The sequence below is a fragment of the Helicoverpa zea genome, chromosome 5 (assembly GCF_022581195.2).
Source record: "Helicoverpa zea isolate HzStark_Cry1AcR chromosome 5, ilHelZeax1.1, whole genome shotgun sequence".
NCBI classification, from domain to species: Eukaryota; Metazoa; Arthropoda; class Insecta; order Lepidoptera; family Noctuidae; genus Helicoverpa; species Helicoverpa zea.
In genome coordinates, this window is record NC_061456.1 from 10,002,501 (window position 1) to 10,021,620 (window position 19,120).

The 19,120-nt window shown below is 37.0% G+C and overlaps 1 protein-coding gene across 1 annotated transcript in view; it reads left to right on the forward strand.

Moving 5' to 3' along the window:
- The window catches only part of LOC124630669, a 22,601-nt gene extending 5,211 nt beyond the window's left edge, over nt 1-17,390 (forward strand). Inside the window, exons 3-10 of the mRNA XM_047164634.1 lie at nt 2,867-3,005; nt 13,476-13,592; nt 13,789-14,037; nt 14,653-14,757; nt 15,142-15,372; nt 15,587-15,746; nt 15,830-15,966; nt 16,200-17,390. Coding sequence (XP_047020590.1) covers nt 2,867-3,005; nt 13,476-13,592; nt 13,789-14,037; nt 14,653-14,757; nt 15,142-15,372; nt 15,587-15,746; nt 15,830-15,966; nt 16,200-16,340 — 1,279 coding nt within the window. The 3' untranslated portion in view covers nt 16,341-17,390. The remainder of the gene's footprint in view (nt 1-2,866; nt 3,006-13,475; nt 13,593-13,788; nt 14,038-14,652; nt 14,758-15,141; nt 15,373-15,586; nt 15,747-15,829; nt 15,967-16,199) is intronic.
- The last annotated feature ends 1,730 nt before the right edge of the window (nt 17,391-19,120 follow it).

A 19,120-nucleotide genomic window follows, 5' to 3' on the forward strand; every position in this document is an offset into this window, starting at 1 on the left:
AATGTTATCAAACTTCAATATCTAATTGGCAACAAGTGACTAATATGATAATAAACAGTCCAACATTGTTGGTCATAAAACTAGTTTTAACAACATTTAGTTAGGAAAGGTGAACAGTATTGTTGGTTACAGTGTTGCCAGTAAAATGGCCAAGTTAAAGTTGCCACATGTTGATCATAAAATGTTTTGAATTTTAGAGGTACACTCGTATGTTGTAAATGTTTTACATTGTAGCGTTTTATTACGATAATGTGCCTACTTGGTGTTTTATTGAAACATTGTTTATTGAATATTACCTCTAGATAAATGGATAGGAAAATGTTATTGGAACCGGATGGCGATTAAAAATAGGTGTTTATGTTTATGTATCCTTGTATAGCACTGGTACTCAGCTACATCCGGTTAGACTGGAAGCCGACCCAACATAGTTGGGAAAAGGGCTCGGAATTGGGCTCGTTGAATAATTTTAAAGTCTTTGTAAGTACCATCTAAATCGATATTTATTTCTACTTTGTCTGAGGTCACCAGAGAAGTTTTATTTCTCTAATGTATTTTCAGAGAAACTTTTGAAAAAACAGAAACTATTCCTTCCTAATCTAAAAATACCCACAATCGCCTGCAATATATTATTTACGTCACAGATTCGAAGAAAAATTCCCCTCCGACCCTCCGACCCCAGCCCTCGGGTCCTAAGTATGCGACACATTGTATGATTGATAAATCGCTTATCGATGTTACGTACCTGTTTCTTGACAGGATGAATTATAACGTTTACGTCATGAGGAACGTTGGCCATAATGTTGGTAGTTCTGTTGGAGTATTTGAACCAATATTTGGAATGTGTTGTTACGTGGGAAAGCAAACTCTATGTCACTTGTAGTAGAGTTAAATTCGTAAATGGTGTCCGTAATTTTAAATTTATTTAAGCATCATATGGTTGAGGTTGACCAATTTTTTTGTGATTGACTTTATACAGAGCAACTATAATTATTATTATAGTTTACGTGTCAATCGCCAACACATTTTAGATTACCTTTGTAGGTGTAATATCTATACCAATTGATTTAGAACCATTCAACTGAAAGAAAACATTCACAGAAGAATTTAAATGGCCATTTTTCTTGCAAGTATCCATTCTATATGTCTAAGGTCTATTTTAGGACTAAAAAACTAAGAACCCTTATAGTTCCGCCATGTTATACATATGGGGTTTTATGGAACAACTTAGAACTACCTATGGAACAAACATGTTAGCAAGTACAATGAGAACCTATTCGCTCCAAGATTGCTATTCAATTAAGTCTGTCAGTTACCTGAAATAGGTGTTACACTAGATGATTCAATTTAGTGCTAACACTATTCCATTAAGTGTTCATTCAGCGTGCCGGTCTTATTACAAAGGGTATGCCTGAACTGAATATTTGATTAACAATATGTTATATGATATTTCTATGGTTTAGCTTTTTAACCCCCGACGCAAAAACGACGGGGTGTTATAAGTTTGACGTGTCTCTGTGTGTGTGTGTGTGTGTGTGTGTGTGTATGTGGCATCGTAGCTCCCAAACGGATGATCCGATTGTAATGCGGTTTTTTTTGTTTAAAAGGTATGTCAGTCGGGAGTGTTCTTAGCTATGTTTGGTGGAAATCGGTTCAGGTCTTCAAGGTCATCAGCTCGTTTGATAGGTGTGATAGGAATGTTACACGCTCAGTTTACTTGCAAGTATATGTGGGATCTGAAATTTGAAACACTAATGTCTTTTGGAACCACTGAGCTGGTCTGCTGTTAGGGCACGAAGGTAGGAGACGTAACCCTGAACTGCCTTTTAGTAAACCCATCGAGTTTGGGCTCGTTGAATTTGTCTTGACGAGTTCTCTTCATGTTTCTGATTGACGAGAACCTGATGCTGGAAATGGGATGTGGCGAATGAAACCCTGGAATGCTGGAATGGAACGGATAAACCGATTTATATTTTTGCTGAAAATCTAGAATGTCCAAAGGTTAATCTTTATTGTTTCTCAATCTGTGCAATTCTCCCAGAGCCAGTTTGTCATGAGGATTGTTAAACAGCTTCCTTTGGCCGAGATCGCATATAGCGACCCCATCTTAAGATAAAATAAATTAAATGAAAGAAGGAAAAATTAAGGAGCTCCTTTAAAAAGCATGAAATAAAATAAAATTATAAATTTAAAAAAATCCCCGACCCAAAAAAAGTACGCAATAATTATGACAAAAGGTTAAAAACGCTAAACCCTATAAAAAGCAAAAAATAACTTTTAACACTACGTAAACTAAATTTTGACGTGTCGGGGGACCGCTTTTTACCTTCATAAATACTTACATAAATCAAATGATACTTACCTAATTACAACATTCGTTTAAAAAAAAACACGTATCTAAAGTAATGAATTAGAGCGGTCCCCCGACACGACAAAATTTAGTTTACGTAGTGTTAAAAGTTATTTTTTGCTTTTTATAGGGTTTACCGTTTTTAACCTTTTGTCATAATTATTGCGTACTTTTTTTGGGTCGGGGGTTTTTTTAAATTTATAATTTAATTTTGTAATGTACGTTGTGGATTATAATAGGTATATAAGTGTACGATTACCCTTAGAATCCAAATACGTAAGAGATTGTGCACAATTAAAATAATTCTGTGTAATGATGAATTTTGCAATTCTACATCATTTAACGGTCCCTTTTAGAAAATATATTTGACGTCTATTCTTTGAGGCTTTTCTCAAAAAGCAGCAGAATGAATTGAGTCTTAATAAAACGGCTACTAGTTCGACTATTAGTGTCATAGCTTTAGTGAGATTTTTAAAACCATATTGTATTAAAATATTTTAACTCGTTATTTTGTCGCAGGTGGTCTCACGGTCTACTATTTCACCAAGCGATAGTGGACCTAGCGCGGGCAGCCATCTTGTTGCCTCTAGGCATTGCCGTATTCCGCTGTCAACCCGTCTACAAATGTTCCTTGGTAGAAACCGCCTTTTTACTTCTGGTAAGTGACGTTTTATATATATAAAGTAAATGTAAAGTTGACTTCAAAGTAATGGCCATTTTAAAGGAAAAGGAAGTGTATCTTCGTGGCATATACATTTTGTATATGTGTGCGTTCGGTAGTCAATGTAAGACATAGCATTCATTCTTTCTTTTCGGGTAGTATTTAAACGCAAATCAAAAAATATCCTTTTTCTATGCAATAAGATTCCGAATTCCCATCAAAATTACTGATTGCACAGCAAAATATTCAACTCAAAATATCACTAAACACACTACAATTTATTTTCGCAGCGTACAGCGATTTTTCCTAAAGCAAAAGCTTTTTCATCAATGCACAGCTAATAATCTTAATGCACATTATACATGTTAACTCTTTTTCTTTTAAATATAGTGTAGTGTATGCAGGTACATGTGCATCATTGTATAGGTTATGTCATTATTATGACGCCTCGTGCGCATACGTCACTCGGTTATAAATACCGGATCGAGCGGTGGGGAGTCAGTCGTTGTCAGACTGTCGACCTGTGTGGTGGTGCGTTGGCGAGTCGATTAACATAATAAAATGAGCGTACAATACATTGGCGACGAGGATAAAACCGTGAGTGTTTGGACCAACAGTTACCTATTATCTAATTTTTATAATTTTGAACTACCTATTAGTTCTGTGATCCAGAAAAATATTTGATATACAAGGTTATACTAAATAATTTGTCCTATTCATGCCTATACCAAATTAATGTATGCTAAATAAGCTTTGACAACAAGTAACCTCTGACCGATGTTAATATTCAATCATATTAAAAAGAGCAAAAGGAAAGAAGGAAGGGAAGAGAGTAGAATGACAAAGTACACATAACTTTTATGTTCATGTATGTATCACCCGAATTGCAAACAAATTTTAACCTTTTTACGTAATTCTTTGTTTAAGTTTACCTTGTTACAATTCTAATGGAAGTAGCAATATTTATTGCAGGTGTTAATATTTATCAAATGAGTAATTTATAATACAAAATCATTACTTAGTGATCAGTTTACTCATTCTTAAACCTGCATCAAAGTTTATTCAATAATAGACATTTATTGGAAGCAATATAAAGTTGCTGGTTGTTGAATTGTCGTCAAGACGACTTTAGCAGTGGTGGGATTTCCTAGAGGATATACTACAATAAGCTATTTGCCTTATAATCAATTGTGTTTAATAATTGTTGTGCTTGCATGCCAACAAGGCGGAATGTACACGGATCTTATTATGTTGTTTACAATCCTATTTTGTAAGTGCCTGCATTCTAAGCAAAAAAAGACCTATTCTATTCCAAAAATCTGCTGGTCATTAAATTGACAGCTTGACGGTTAGCAGTAGTGTATATCTACTGGTCATTAGATTGACAGCTTGGCAGTTGGCAGTAGCGTGTATCTACTGGTCATTAGATTGACAGCTTGGCAGTTGGCAGTAGTGTGTTTCTACTGGTCATTAAATTGACAGCCTGATTGTTGGCAGTAGTCTATATCTACTGGGCATTGAATTGACAGCTTGATGGTTGGCAGTAGTGTATATCTACTGGTCATTAAATTGACAGCTTGGCAGTTGGCAGTAGTCTATATCTACTGGTCATTAAATTGACAGCTTGACAGTTGGCAGTGGTCTATATCTACTGGTCATTAAATTGACAGCTTGACAGTTGGCAGTAGTCTATATCTACTGGTCATTAAATTGACAGCTTGACAGGTGGCAGTAGTCTATATCTACTGGTCATTAAATTGACAGCTTGACAGTTGGCAGTAGTCTATATCTACTGGTCATTAAAGTGACAGCTTGACAGTTAACGGTAGTGAACGTCTACTGGTCATTCAATTGACTGTACACGCATAAATTATCTGGCGATAGTTGTCAACTACTGCACCAACTAAATAGTAAATCTTGATAATTTTTATATTTTCTGTGCCCGGTGATTTGGATCATAAAAAGCTTCCAAACTTAACTTCTCAGAGTCTAGTCAACAACTTATACCTGCTATATTGTTCTGGTACTTAACTAACTTAATTCAAGTGCTTGCAATATAGAGGATATTACAAGAACAAACTGGTGGGTTATATACTCAACGGTTCTACAAATGACAAACATGTGCTAGGTATCTAGTTAAACAAACAGCACATTGAGGGACCGTAGTGGGTTGGCCATGGATGTTGAAGAACTCGCCCAGCTATACTGGTATGTATTCACCTATGCACAACATCCAAGTCCATCAACACCTCTAGTGGGTTGCCTACCCATAATAGTGTTAATTATAACAGTTGCTCAGTCACCCTAGGTATAATTTCAATACTTTTACTTTATTTTGCTGTATTAAAGAGGTTGTTATACAACAGAGATATTCCAGAAGATACAGAACAGTAGAACAGCATACAAGCAGCAATACTAGCTGGAAAATGTGGATCAAAATTTTGGTATTCAATAGATAGAATCTTTGGTAAACATGCTAGCTCACAATTGTAATTTCAGTACTTTAGGTTGATATAAAACTCTTAGATCAAAAGAATATGGAACTAAGCATTGGAGCAATCTGTGATTTATTTGACAATGCTACTTTATCTACCCAACTGCCTCGTTGGTCTAGCTGTCGCAAGCGCGGCTGCTGAGCACGAGGTCTCGGGTTCGATTCCCGGGTCGGGCCTGGAAGTTGGTGATTGATACACCCGTGCATCGGAAAGCACGTAAATGTCGGTCCTGCGCCTGATCTCTTTCCGGTCGTGTCGGATTGCCGTCCCATCGGGTTATGAGAGTGAAGGAACAGTGAGTGCACCTGTGTCTGCGCAAATGCTTGTGCACTATAATATGTCCTGCGCAGTTGGCTAATCCCCTTACGTGAGTACAGCCGCCGTAGCCGATAATCGGCTAGGAGGACATCATCATCATTTACCCAACTGGGCCTTCTCATCTGTGACAAAAAATCTTTTAAGGATGATACCTGGAAGGAGTTCCAATGTAGATACTTACTCTGGGAACTGTCTAATGATGATTAGCTCATGGATGATTGTTGCAATCAAGTTCTCAAAAGTTGATGATTGCGTGTGCTTTTAAAACCTTCAAGATTCAGGCTTGAATGAATTTTAATTGGTATCTTACCCAACAAACAAAAACGTCATATAAGGTTTAACTTATACGACATAAAGTTGGATAGCAGTCTTATAATGATAGTGAGATGACTACTAGGTCCTGTAGACGTCTTTGATTTAACTTATTAGTGGTGCGACGAATATGTCATAATAAGCTGGTCTTAGCAACGTTGATAAGACTAAACTAAACGACGTTATATTACAGTCTTAGCTAAAACGTTTTTACGACAACGCAATAGTCACACTAACGTTATAGTCTATTAAACGTTTTGAACTGACCAAATTAGGTCTTTGAAAACCTTTATATGACATCTATGTAATGTAGCAGTTGTATAAACGTTTTCACAGTGACGTTTATATAACGATCACGATCCTGTTTTACAGCGGTCAATTGGAGACTCTTAAATGACTTGGTTGTTTATTTAATACTCAAATATAACATATATATTACATGATGTACGTTTAATGTCATGCCCTAACTTTAATCAAACTTGTAGTCGCATTTAAGTCAGTTTTGACTGTAAAACGGCTAGTCCGCTCTATTTACGGAATATTTAATTAAGTTTACTACGAAAAATTGAAGCAAAAAAAATGTGGAGTAGACTTAAACGTAGTGGAACTTTCAAAAGGAAAGTAAATCGAGATTTCCTTAATGGATCCTTGGATAACTAGCTGTCATGGCGTATTGCATGGTCTTGAAATAACCTTAATACGACTTTATGTCTTTAAAACGTCGTAAAGAGATAGGTGTGTGACAAAAGCAACAATGTCCTACATTTTTAGAAATAAAAATATTTTTATTAATAAAAATATAATCCTTAAAACACAAAATTGCGAGGGGGCATGAAAATCTGAAATAAATACATATAGGTATAGTATCATAAAACTTTAATACCAAGTCGAACTAAACGGCATGAGAGACAGATACATTTATTAGCGAGATATATAAATATAAGTTAAATAACACTCAACACCCTTTATTTCCTTGTAATTTTTTATTACAAAACCACAAACCCCGTGTCACTATCAAGAAAAATGAATAAGTTTTACAGGTGTTGTTCCTTGACTCAAATAAAACGTTTTAATCATTCAAAAACGCCCTTATGACGACAATACAACAAACAAGCCGTTGTAAAGTTATGATGCGACTTCTGCGCGACGAAAGTGGTAATGCCATAACGTTCATACGACTTTTGAATGACTTAACGAAGTCAGCTTGTGACTTTTGTATGTCCGTTATACGACAATGTTGGTCATATAACTGGGGCCATTTTCGCGTTTAGTAAACGTTATTATAACGTAAGTGCGACTTAGGTATTACGATCGATGGAATTAAGATAACGTTTATTAAACTTTTAAACGACGTTAAATTGTTAGTTGGGTAGCCTCTTTTTTATTGATTTACATTGGTGTTTACAAATAGTTTAACAAAGTGGCCCTCATTATAATATTGTTATTTGCAAATTATGTTTTACAGTATTGCAGTACCAATAAGCAGTATAAGTACATTGAGAGTTGTGGAAGAATATGCTTCCATAGGGGCGAATAACATAACCATATATGAACGTATATGAAATAGAATCCATTTATTGATCTCAAGTTAATAAATCATCACATTAATATATTCTTGAAGTGCACACCTACTTGTAATATAAAGTTGTGTAATTTCCTCAACCCATCCCATAAGATAAGATCCATATGGGTGGTGGGATGGATATCTATTAACAAAATAATGTCTTGTGTCCAACAAAATAATAATTGATCTTAGAACACCAATCTTAGGTTACCGTAAGACAATTGGACTCGCACGAGAGGTAAAGAACTTTATCACTATTTACATTTATCGACATTTATTACTCTTTTGTGCTAGTTAAACTACACAGTTGCGTCGACATTTGGTTAATAATAACTAAAATATTATTAAGTTCCTAAGTCCTACTGCAATATATAATCTGAGTAAGTGTTCCTTAAAGTATAGGAAGTAAAATTGCCCTTAGTCACCAAATCGTTTAAAAATTTACTTGGGTGCTGTCCCTATAAAAGATAATAATATTTTTATATTCTGGTTGTCTAACTAAAACAACGTAGATAAAGTCAGCTGCAATAAAGGGTAAGCGCTTTTGAACGAAACTATAAACATACTTATGCAGCCAACTATACTTACATAAAAAAAAAAAAATATTACGTTACCTATACGCGGTCATGAAATTGAGATATAGAATTAGAATCCCACATTTATCTATGTGTAGACAAATGTTTTAGAAAGGTTAGCGGTTGTTTTGCAAAAGGAAAATTGCATCGACTAGAAAACTGTTTGTGAGCTGCTGTCACCTTGTTGAAAGGAAGAAGAGCATGAGTTGAGGGTCAGGGACTCTTCTATTTTATGGTGATGCAGAATGTCACAGCTTCAAAATATATAGTGCAAAGTTAGTGACACCTGTTAAAGTGCGTTCGTTGCATAATATGGTTCTAATTAGTTAAAATCTGATTCGTAATGTTACTTTACACCTTCGTTATAATCAATATGTAACCATGAAACTAAAAAGCTTACCATCAAAGCATAATAATTCTTTGACTACTTAAATTTTTGAAAACCACATTAGGAAAAGCAAACAAACATTACAGAACGCAATGTCCGGTGATAATAGTGTTCTTGGATGCCTAACCGAAATATAAGTATTCCTATCGCACTATTATATGCAGTAAGGTATTCATATGTTGGGTGTTGAATGCTAAGAAGCTTACAGTTTCTTGACTAGATATTGGACATACATTGATGTAGGGTATTATGAATTTCAGCGAGTGTACTAGCAGAAACGTGCAAAGTACCAGCGCTGATCAATAGGGTTGAAGACCAGATTGTTTGTTACATTGCTGAGATAATGATAGGCTTTGATATTCCACTCTCAAATTAAAAACTACATATTACCAAAATTAGTTGAGTTAGCATTCTCTTGCTTACAAGGCACACAAAGTACTTAACTCGTACATAGAACTACAATTTAAACCATTAAATTGGAGACAAAGTATGTGGTCACCATTAAATGGGTGACAAAGTATGGAGTCACCATTAAATTGGAGACAAAGTATGTGGTCACCATTAAATGGGTGACAAAGTATATGGTCATCATCAAATTGGAAACAGTCCATCTAGGTCACCATTCAATTGGGACGATCTTATGTGATTACTTTCCTCGTACGGCTCGTACGGTTTTAAATGAGTGAAAAGCATTGATGAGGTACCCTAATGCCGATCTTTTACCTTGGAACAATGCATTCTGTATCAGTTTTAAGTGAAGTCGAACCAAGCAAGATGAGTGCTCATTATCTGAAGGTACAGCAATATTTGAGATTTGCTTGATTTCACATGGACTGATTGGCGGGATGTCTGCCAAATGGACGGATCATCTCTAGTGTAGATATAATACAGGGCCGGAACAGCGGCTACAAAACCTGAAGTTAAACTTGCCGGCCTGATATCACTGCTACGAATTTGTCTTGTTGAGCCTGAAGCAGATGCTGGTATGTTACCGTCTGCAAAGGGACGGATTTTTATTTATGTTTATTTCACAAGGGAAGGGATGTAGTGTCCCGCAGTATCACCGATATCTGTCGTCTCCTTAAATGGAAAGGGAAATGAAATGGAAACGGAACAAAGTAAATCAGTTTGATGGCAGTGTGATCGGTGGACTGATCTGATAGCGTGGTTTTGTTGTGCTGCAGGTGTTTGATAGATCTTTAAGAAATTACCAAAATATTTATGAGTTTGATTGTTGTACTTTTTGAAACAAGGTTAAAATCAAAACAACAAGGGAGAGATGTAGTGTATGCAGGTACATGTGCATCATTGTATAGGTTATGTCATTATTATGACGCCTCGTGCGCATACGTCACTCGGTTATAAATACCGGATCGAGCGGTGGGGAGTCAGTCGTTGTCAGACTGTCGACCTGTGTGGTGGTGCGTTGGCGAGTCGATTAACATAATAAAATGAGCGTACAATACATATAGCTTCTATTTTTATATTATTTACAGCAGTTTTTCAGAATGAAACAGCATTTTATTTGTCTCAGTCATCTTATTATTTATTAATTACGGCATAATGAGACCAGCAAAAAAATATAAAATTAAATACAAAATTGTAATTTATTGAATTATTAAAGCGCGTCTTGCTTTCGCGGGGCGTACACGTTTCCTTTTTTGCCCTAATAATAATAGGCAACATTTTTAGCTTCTGCAGCTGGCGCCACGTACTTGAGTCGGATCGCAAGTCCGATGATATGCTTGCATATACATACTATAGTTCTTTAAAAAAATAGGGCTGGTGCATTGTCAGTCATTGTCAGTATTTCCTTTTGGCATACATTTCATATAAGTAGTCATTAAAAGGCTACTACTATAATATCATATTTCAGAATGTTTATAGTCAGAATCATCTTTTGGCATAGTTTTGGAATTTTTATTTTCCTGTAAGAAGCATGCAAACAAGCCTGAAGCATGAAAGCAGGCATGCAGCATGTAACCAGGCATGCAACATGGAAGTAAGCATGCAACATGCAGCAAGCATCACTTCTGTCACGGCTCCGGCGCTTCGTGGCTCCGGCGGTCAAATGCGAGCTTATCGTCGCAGATGATTTTCACGCTCACCACCGCAGCTTCGGCTTACTGGCCGGCCGAGCCGGCCAGCCTCAACCGCGTTGGCGAGCGTTAAAATTACCTGCTCCTCAGCTCGCAGGCCGCCTCGCCCCTCCGCGCCTACGCGGTTTTGAATTGCACTCTAGGGGTAGGGCAGACAAGACTACGTGGAGTCGGTTTTGCAGCGATTTGTTTTCGTTACTAGCTTCAATTTTTAATACAATATTTTTTAATTGAACTCTATCTTACTCACTCGCGCCACTCTGCACTCCAGTGACGAAAAAGCGCGCGAAGCCACGAACCTTTTTCAGTTAATTTGTTCTGTTTTTAGAAATAATGCAATGTGACAGGATTTTTTTGTTATAATAATCATTTAATTTGTCGAGCATGGCTTCTTGAAAATTAAGACAAATATGATGAACAGGTTTTGTTGTACTTACTGGTTAATATGCGACTGGGATAGTTATTTTGCTATGAAATATGGAAAATTTGCTGTGCAGTCAGTATTAATGCTATGTATGTAGTATTTTTGTACAAGAATAAATTTAAGTGTATTGCATTATAATAAAAAAAACAATGTCATATTGATGTATAATTTCGAATTATCTGCAGTTTGAGTGTTGTTAAACATTTAGTTTATTTGTAGTGAACTAAGTTATTTGATGTAAAAAAGAATATAAATGATGAGTATTAATTGATAGGCGATTATTTATTTGATATGCAATTTATAATATCCCTTTCTTTTCTTGCAAATTATGTAGGTAAGTACTTCAAAGGTTTTTATTTCATATACACCTATTACAGGTTTTTACGAAACGCCAATAGCTAATTTCACCGTTTCAAGGAGTGCTTTTTAGAAGTAAGACATGGACCTAAGTAGTCCATATCGATCCGAAAGAAATTAATGTTTATCCACAGCTCCACAGCAAATAACACGTAATACCGTCCACTCACAAACAGTCATCATTACGCCTGCCTTAATATAGAAAATAATCCCATCTATTTGTGTTTTCTCTCTCGACGTGACAGCCTTCGGTCACACGTCCGCCATGCAATTTCAACGCGTCAGCGTGGATGAGCCAACACAATGTAAAACCGACCAACCGACCGACCGTTAGGAATTAAACAGACCATAGGAGTATAACACACTGTCACTATCAGCTGTTTTTTTGGTCCGTTGAATTTGTGCCACGGTTAGTCAGCATTTTTTTAAAAACATTGCACAAAAATGCAAGCTGGATTTTCTGGGGCGGTGTGACCTATGCCTTATGTAGGTATGTAGGGGCACGTTTACGAGAGTTTTTTTTGCAATACTTTATTAGAGGGCAGTGATATTAAATATATTGGGAGTGACGTAGTGTTATAAACACACAGGTGATCATCTTTTTGGGAAATTCCTTATGATGCATAGCGTAGTAATTTATGGTAAGACTTAATCGAATTAAATAAATTACTAACGATAATCTCCCGTAAATTGGAACGGAAATAAGCAAAACAAATCACGTTCCTATTTTAAAAAACGATAATTTCAGTCAAGGTTGGGCTTAAAAACCCTTTTTCAGGATAAAATTATACTAATTTACCCAAAAAAGATACGGCAGATACCTAATTCCATCAGAATCAATAATGTATTATTACGTTTCGTTTTACGTAAACTTTCACATTTAGATGCGAACGATTCTCATTGGTAGCTGGTATTTGTGGAAATGTTTGCGTGGAAATGATTATCTCGATTAATGGTCCATGACTCGACCAGGCGACCATGTGGCCCCATTAACTTATATGAGCCATTCTGTATTCATTGACCATAACTTTTTATCATTATAAATGTTCTGTATGTTATCAGTGACACGAATTGGCGAAAATAGCATGCAAGGAAGCATTTTTATCACTTTTGGCTCTTGGGGTCCCAGATTATTATGCAATGTTATGTAATGCGGACATGTAAATTCCATAGAACTTTAGCCAGTGTTTATTTTAATCTGTCGAACGGTTAAAAACTTGAAACAAATCTTTAGACTTATTTTTGAAAAAAAAAAAAACACTAAGTAGAATGAAATTAAACTTGTTTTAAAGATAAATTCAAATGTCTTAAAATTGTCCCTTTACCAAAACAAAAAAATATTTTTGGCTAAAACATAACTGTCCCAAATTCACCAAACGAGTTTTCGAAAAGTCTTTGTAACAAAAACACTGAAGTTAAGTGTCATCAAAGTCGGATGATCATCAATGGAATGCATAAGGTATCAGATCTTCTTTACAAAAGTACCATTGTTCGAGACTGAAGGCAGTTGGCACATAAAACTGATTTATCGCCATTTTAGCTCAGTTGAGAAGGACGAGAAAAAGCTGAGAATAATCTTCGATGCTTAATTTTGATAGAAACTTATAAGTAGAATAGTTGGACTGTTTGTTAACTAATGCGTCTGGTTTTCTCGAATTATTACGTAGATTAGATAAAACTTTAGGTGTTCTTAGGGAAATATATTTTTACTAATACATATTTCTGTTTGAAGTAATTTGAATCTATGCTTTTGTTAAACCTATACATTTTTGGCTAACGGGAAATACAAAAAATACATTCGAAATATAATCCTTTACTCCAAAATACATTAGACGAACTTTTATATAGCCAGTTGAAACAAAAACCGTAGGTACGTTGTTGAAAACGGAACAGTATTGTTTTATTAAATCTTGACTAATGTGTAGAATATTTCAGGTGACGGTGTCAACAGTGAACATGCTTACTACAGTGCTCAATGATAGCCCAATTTTCCCCGAAAATGAGGAAGAGCAAGCTGATTTATCAGCCCCATTACTGATGGACAGCCCACAGGTAAAATATTATCTAGCCGTTCCCTTTACGACCACTGCCGTAACTTTAATTTGCCCGAGGAGAAAATTTCAAAATTGTCAGAGATAAAGTACGTCCTTTCTTTTCATAATTCCGACGATATTACAAATGAAGTTGTCGGCGTATTTTCAAATTGTGTCAACCAAAAACTTGAAATTGAATTTCCGTTTTGTTGCAGTGCGTCCTTTTCGGAACATTCATGATTTGGTTCGCGTCTATAACGATAAATCTCGGGCCTACGTTCTTATCTGGGGCTTTGGCTGCCAGCGCGGGCTCTTACGGGTCTTACGGGCCGGCGCCGTCGTGCCCACTGGTTCGAGGACCCTTCAGGCATTACGTACTAAACGCTCTCTGGATAGGCGTTAACGCTGTCTGCATCGGATTGACACTTTTCCACTTGAAAAAGCTCCACCGGGATCTCACGAAGGTTTGTATATCATTAATCACACAACACTCGACGAACACTCTCGGGACCCTATAACAGATGGCATGGAGAGGTTAGTTTCACGAGGAGTAATAATAAAAAGTAATGCTTTGTTTACATTGTTTGCATCATCCCATACTCACAAAACCAACTTCTCCATGATCATCATTTGATTGCGAAGTATTTGTACCCATGACATGTCACCCACGGCTTTGTGAGAGATGGTACTAGCTAGAGCAGTTGTTTTGAATGACATGTAACCAGTTCCGTAGTGTATTGCAGTTCACAGTTGCGAGAGACGCAGAGCTAGAGCGCTCCAAAACTCGTTGAAACTCACGAAGTCATCCGCATAATTCCAAGTCGCTGTACAATATTGTGCATATATCCTAGTCGTACGTTGGCCGGTATAGGAATTTTTGTTGGTACCTTGCCAATATTCCTCTTGGTGTACCGCAAATAAGATTTAAATTTTCGGAATGGCCCCACTCGGAATGGACGATCGCTTAGAAGTGCACCGTCTATACAAATTGTAAACAACAAACCACGCTCAATGCTTGCCGTTGCCAAAGTGCGGTTCAGATTTAAGTATTCGATAAATTTAAATCTTATCGCATGCAGGCTAACGTAGAAGCAGTACGAGTAGCTGGTTTAGTGACCACGCTTGTCAGCATGGCAGGTGACAACAGGCGGATGGATAACCTGCCCAACAGCGTCGGACCCAGGGTAAGGAGTGTGATGCATGCTTGTCTCATCTAGTAGTCCTTAGGCAATGGCATTTCCAGCTACTGTACTTTGTTCTGTTTGATCTGTCTTGCTGTGTGTCTCCGTTGATCAATTTTCAATATAAAAACTGTTTTTTCCATCAATATTACTCGAATCTATGTTATGAAAGTCTTTTTCAATACTGTTTCAAAGCTGATAAATTTTAATCTATTTACTTAATCTCGAGACTTCTAAATTGTATTGGCTATTTTTTTATACTTTTAAATTCTTTGATCAGACTACTTTAGAATTTTATCTTCAAATCAATTGGCTTTTCGAAACTTAGGCTTGACTGCGAGCAACATACCCTAAGTTCATGTTCTAAAGTAAGTTCTTCTTGCTCAGACTGTGGATGGCACACTGTCAGACGGTCAATGTCGTCCGTCAGGGAGTAATAACCTGCCTCTGGGAGGGGGGCGTCGGCTCCGAGGGTACCTGGCCCGGGTGGAACGGGAGGGGGTCCGAAGGGTCCGCATGTTCCTGGTCATCACCGCGGCGTATGTGCTGTTCTGGGGGCCTTTGTTCCTCATCACATTGCTGCACCACCCGGCTTTGACGTCGCATATAGCTTATGAAGTAAGGACCTTAAGATAACATTACATTACTATCGTCTTTTTTTTATAATTTTTCCAAAAGTTTGCTCATAACTATATAATACGGAATAGACGAAAACTATTTTGGAAGTAATACTAGGAAATCCACAGTCAACTCTCTCCTACATTCCGAAATGAACGTGAATGTCCCCAACGTCCGTGCAAAATGAAACCTGACTGTTTTATTTTGGTTCCAGATGTATTTCCAAATCACTCTACATATCTCGTACGTGCACGCCGCGGTCAATCCGCTGTTGTTCATGGCTCTGCATCGAGCTCTGCGCAGGGCGGCGTTGCAGCTGTGCTGCGGCTGCTGCGTGCACTGGAGTCAGTTCGTACTGGCCTTGACTGCTGCTGGTAAGAGCTTACGAAGATGGAAGTAGAAATAGGCACTTATCGAAGACTGATTTCTTGATATTCTTTTGTTTTTGTCGTTGTAGCTCAATCGCCTTTAGCACCAGCGTCGTTCTCGCCAGCGGCAGTATCGCCCGAACCCCCTCCCGCGCCGCCGCCGCCGATGGCCCCTCCCGCCCCCCCGGCGCCGGCGCACTCCGCGCCTGCGCCTCACACGATGATGGTAATTACTTCTTATATGTAAGTGTTGACACCGTAATACGTGGTTTAACTCACTCGCACAATCCCGCACGTCAACTCCCTAGACCCCGCGAGTCGTAGACTAAGATTGCCTGCGAGCTGAATGCATGACCAGGATGAGAAACGTTGTAACGCATATTTTCTCTACCGTGGTAGTGGCGTCCTAGTCCTAGCTGCCCTACTCATAGTAAAACGAATGAAACATCTCGCTCTCAGAGTTGGGAAGTTGAGGAGTGTGACGCTGAGAGTATGTCGAGTGCGCGTGTGCAGGGAGACGAGGATATGATGGGGGAGGCGTGGAGCGGCAGCGTGCGGCGGCTGCCGCGCTCGCCGAGCCCGCTGCTGCCCGCGATCTGAGCGCGCCTCGAGCAGCCCGCGCCCCGGCCGCCGCCCGTCCGCGCCGACGCTCCCGACATATCGCGCATCGCATCATGCTGTACATAGCCATCAGGACATTGACGTCATCACTCTGTACATACAGTTCTTGAGGTGTATCTGTCTCAGTAGTTCTGAACCTCTCAAATCATTGATGTATAGAAAGGGTATTTATGAATATTACGAAATTATACTTAAGATACTTTTAGCTATTCGGTAGTTTGTGTGTGGTGAAAAGTAATTTTTCTAATGTAAGTCTTGAACTGTACATTGTCTAATTTCAATTTTATCGTGTAAGTAAGTCAATATAGAAAGCTAAATTCTAAATACACGAGATAGTAGAAGAAATATATTAACGGCACTTCCAGATACTTATATTCAGTAGTGACCAGAACACAACTTGATATACTATAATATATTTTTGTGAGCATAAGTAGATGACGTGAAATTGTCATTAAATGGAACACCAAGTAGATAGGTATAAAAACAAAAAATAAAACCGTAGTTTAAGAAGAGAACTTACTATTGTGTTGGGTCTATTTTCTAGATTATTGTACTTATGTAGCTTGGAACTAACTTGCCAACAGTTGAAAGAGCCAAAGAACTGTTTAAAGACTGAATATTTTTTGTATTAATTTTGATAATTTTCCCTTTTTCAAAGCTACCTACAGCATTCTGTTATAATAATGCAGTTTATAGTAGTTAGATGAATATGCCGAGTTTTCTTATTGATATAATTATTGTGCCAAAGCCTTTTATTTGTATCTACTATACAAAGAATCCAAATCCAACATATGTATAAATACCTACTTATGAAAATCATGTGAGATAGATTTTAAGGTTATCGAAAACAGCGGGACTTCTTACGTTCGTAGTTAATGTTTAACCTTGATTTAAAATTTTAAGAATTAATATTCATTCATGTAAAATAACTTACTAATTTGGAATTCTATTGATCTTTTCTTGTTAATTTCTAGATATTACAATAAAACGGAATAATAAACAAAAAATAAAATGTAACGTAAATAAAGTCGTCCCGTTTACAATTTATAATAATATACAATTTTATTGATAGTTAGGTTATATTTATTATAAATTGATGTATTAATGATGGTTGTAAATTAAGTAACTATGTTGTAAAATTAAAAGATATATGAACTAACAGAAAAGAGTATAAAATGGTGTTCTTCAAATTATGATAAAAAGAAGAAAATAAATTATTACGAATAAAGTGATTTATTAAATGTTTTAATTTATTTATTACTTGTGCTTATTTTACCCACTTTCCTCATTTTGAAACGGCTAAAAAGCATTATTTAGATTTTGATAATGTGAAGAAGCACGTCAGTATGTAAAATCGTTTGATTTCCGATCGAAAAAATACGAAAGCAATTCGAATTTGAGAAATACTTCCCAATTGAAATCCCTCTTGGCAAATATAATATGTTTGAATAAGCATACGCGGGAAATATATTTCCCTCATTCTTATTTTTGCTGGAGTAAAATGTACGCTGGATAAGATTTCTCGACAAATCTCCGTACAAACCACGGACCAAGGAAAGATGGGTACAAACAAATATATGACGTGGTCGCCGTAAGGAATTGTGTTATGGAGGATAACAAATAAACCGTCCAGAGAACTCTTTGCAGAATTATTTATTTCGTCCATTCATAAATGTTATGCCATTACGCAAAATATGGGGAGTATTTTTTTTGTGATGATAGGATATTATTAACAGACTTACTAAAAAGGAGATTCTCAGTTGGAATTACTTTTTTTTATTAAGACTACTAAATATAGGTTCAGTCTCGTTAATTAAGTTTATCTAAAGGCTTTTAGCTTCCTCTATATAACCTAGAATATACAACAATATCTATGCATCGATATAAAAAAATCGTATTTTAATTTCGAACTATAAATGGCATTTCAAAAACCGATAAGACAAAGAGGCTCTACTATTGCAAATCCAATTCGATAAATAGTTGTTTTCACAACCTTATAGGGGTGAAATTCCATGCTCCCTACGCGAGCTCGAGTGCAACCCCTTGGAATAGGGCCGTGGCCTTGACCTATATACAAACGAATTACTGTTCGCGTGACACGTAGTGCCCATTACTAGGGAATGTATTAACTGTGATCTCTTAATTTAGGGAATAGGTGTAGATAAGGCTGCGCGTTCCTTAATAAATCTTACAGCCTCCTAATGAGTTATCGTTTTTTTTTTAAATTTATCTGATAATGAGTTATGAGTTACGAAAACAAGCTTTTGGTTGAGGGTTTCTGCCCACCACACCGTAATATTATAACATAACCTTGCTAGGAACGAAATCCAGGAGATCTATTCAATACTGATGCGCATAAGATAATGTTACCGATTTCTATTAATTTTGGTAGGTTTTGCATACGGGTATCAAACGCATTTTGCCTTATACGGTATGTATACGGGTACAGAGCGCTGTCAATCTGTTCAATGGGTTGTTTTATGTGTCTAACTCACTCCTAGCACCGTCATCTTACAGTGTAGTGGGCAGAAACCTTCATATTAATAAAGTTGGTACATCTCCGCTCCTCATTATGTCACAATATTGCAGAACATTTGAGCGTCTATTGCTCAAACCGCAGGCTCTCTGAGACAATAGAGGAGCAACGACAGCGCATAACTCAATTTGAGCTCACACCTAACTGTTACAAGTGCTGCGAACATCTTCATGAGTTCTGAGAGCCTGGTATATTAATATATTATTGTATGTGTTCATGTATG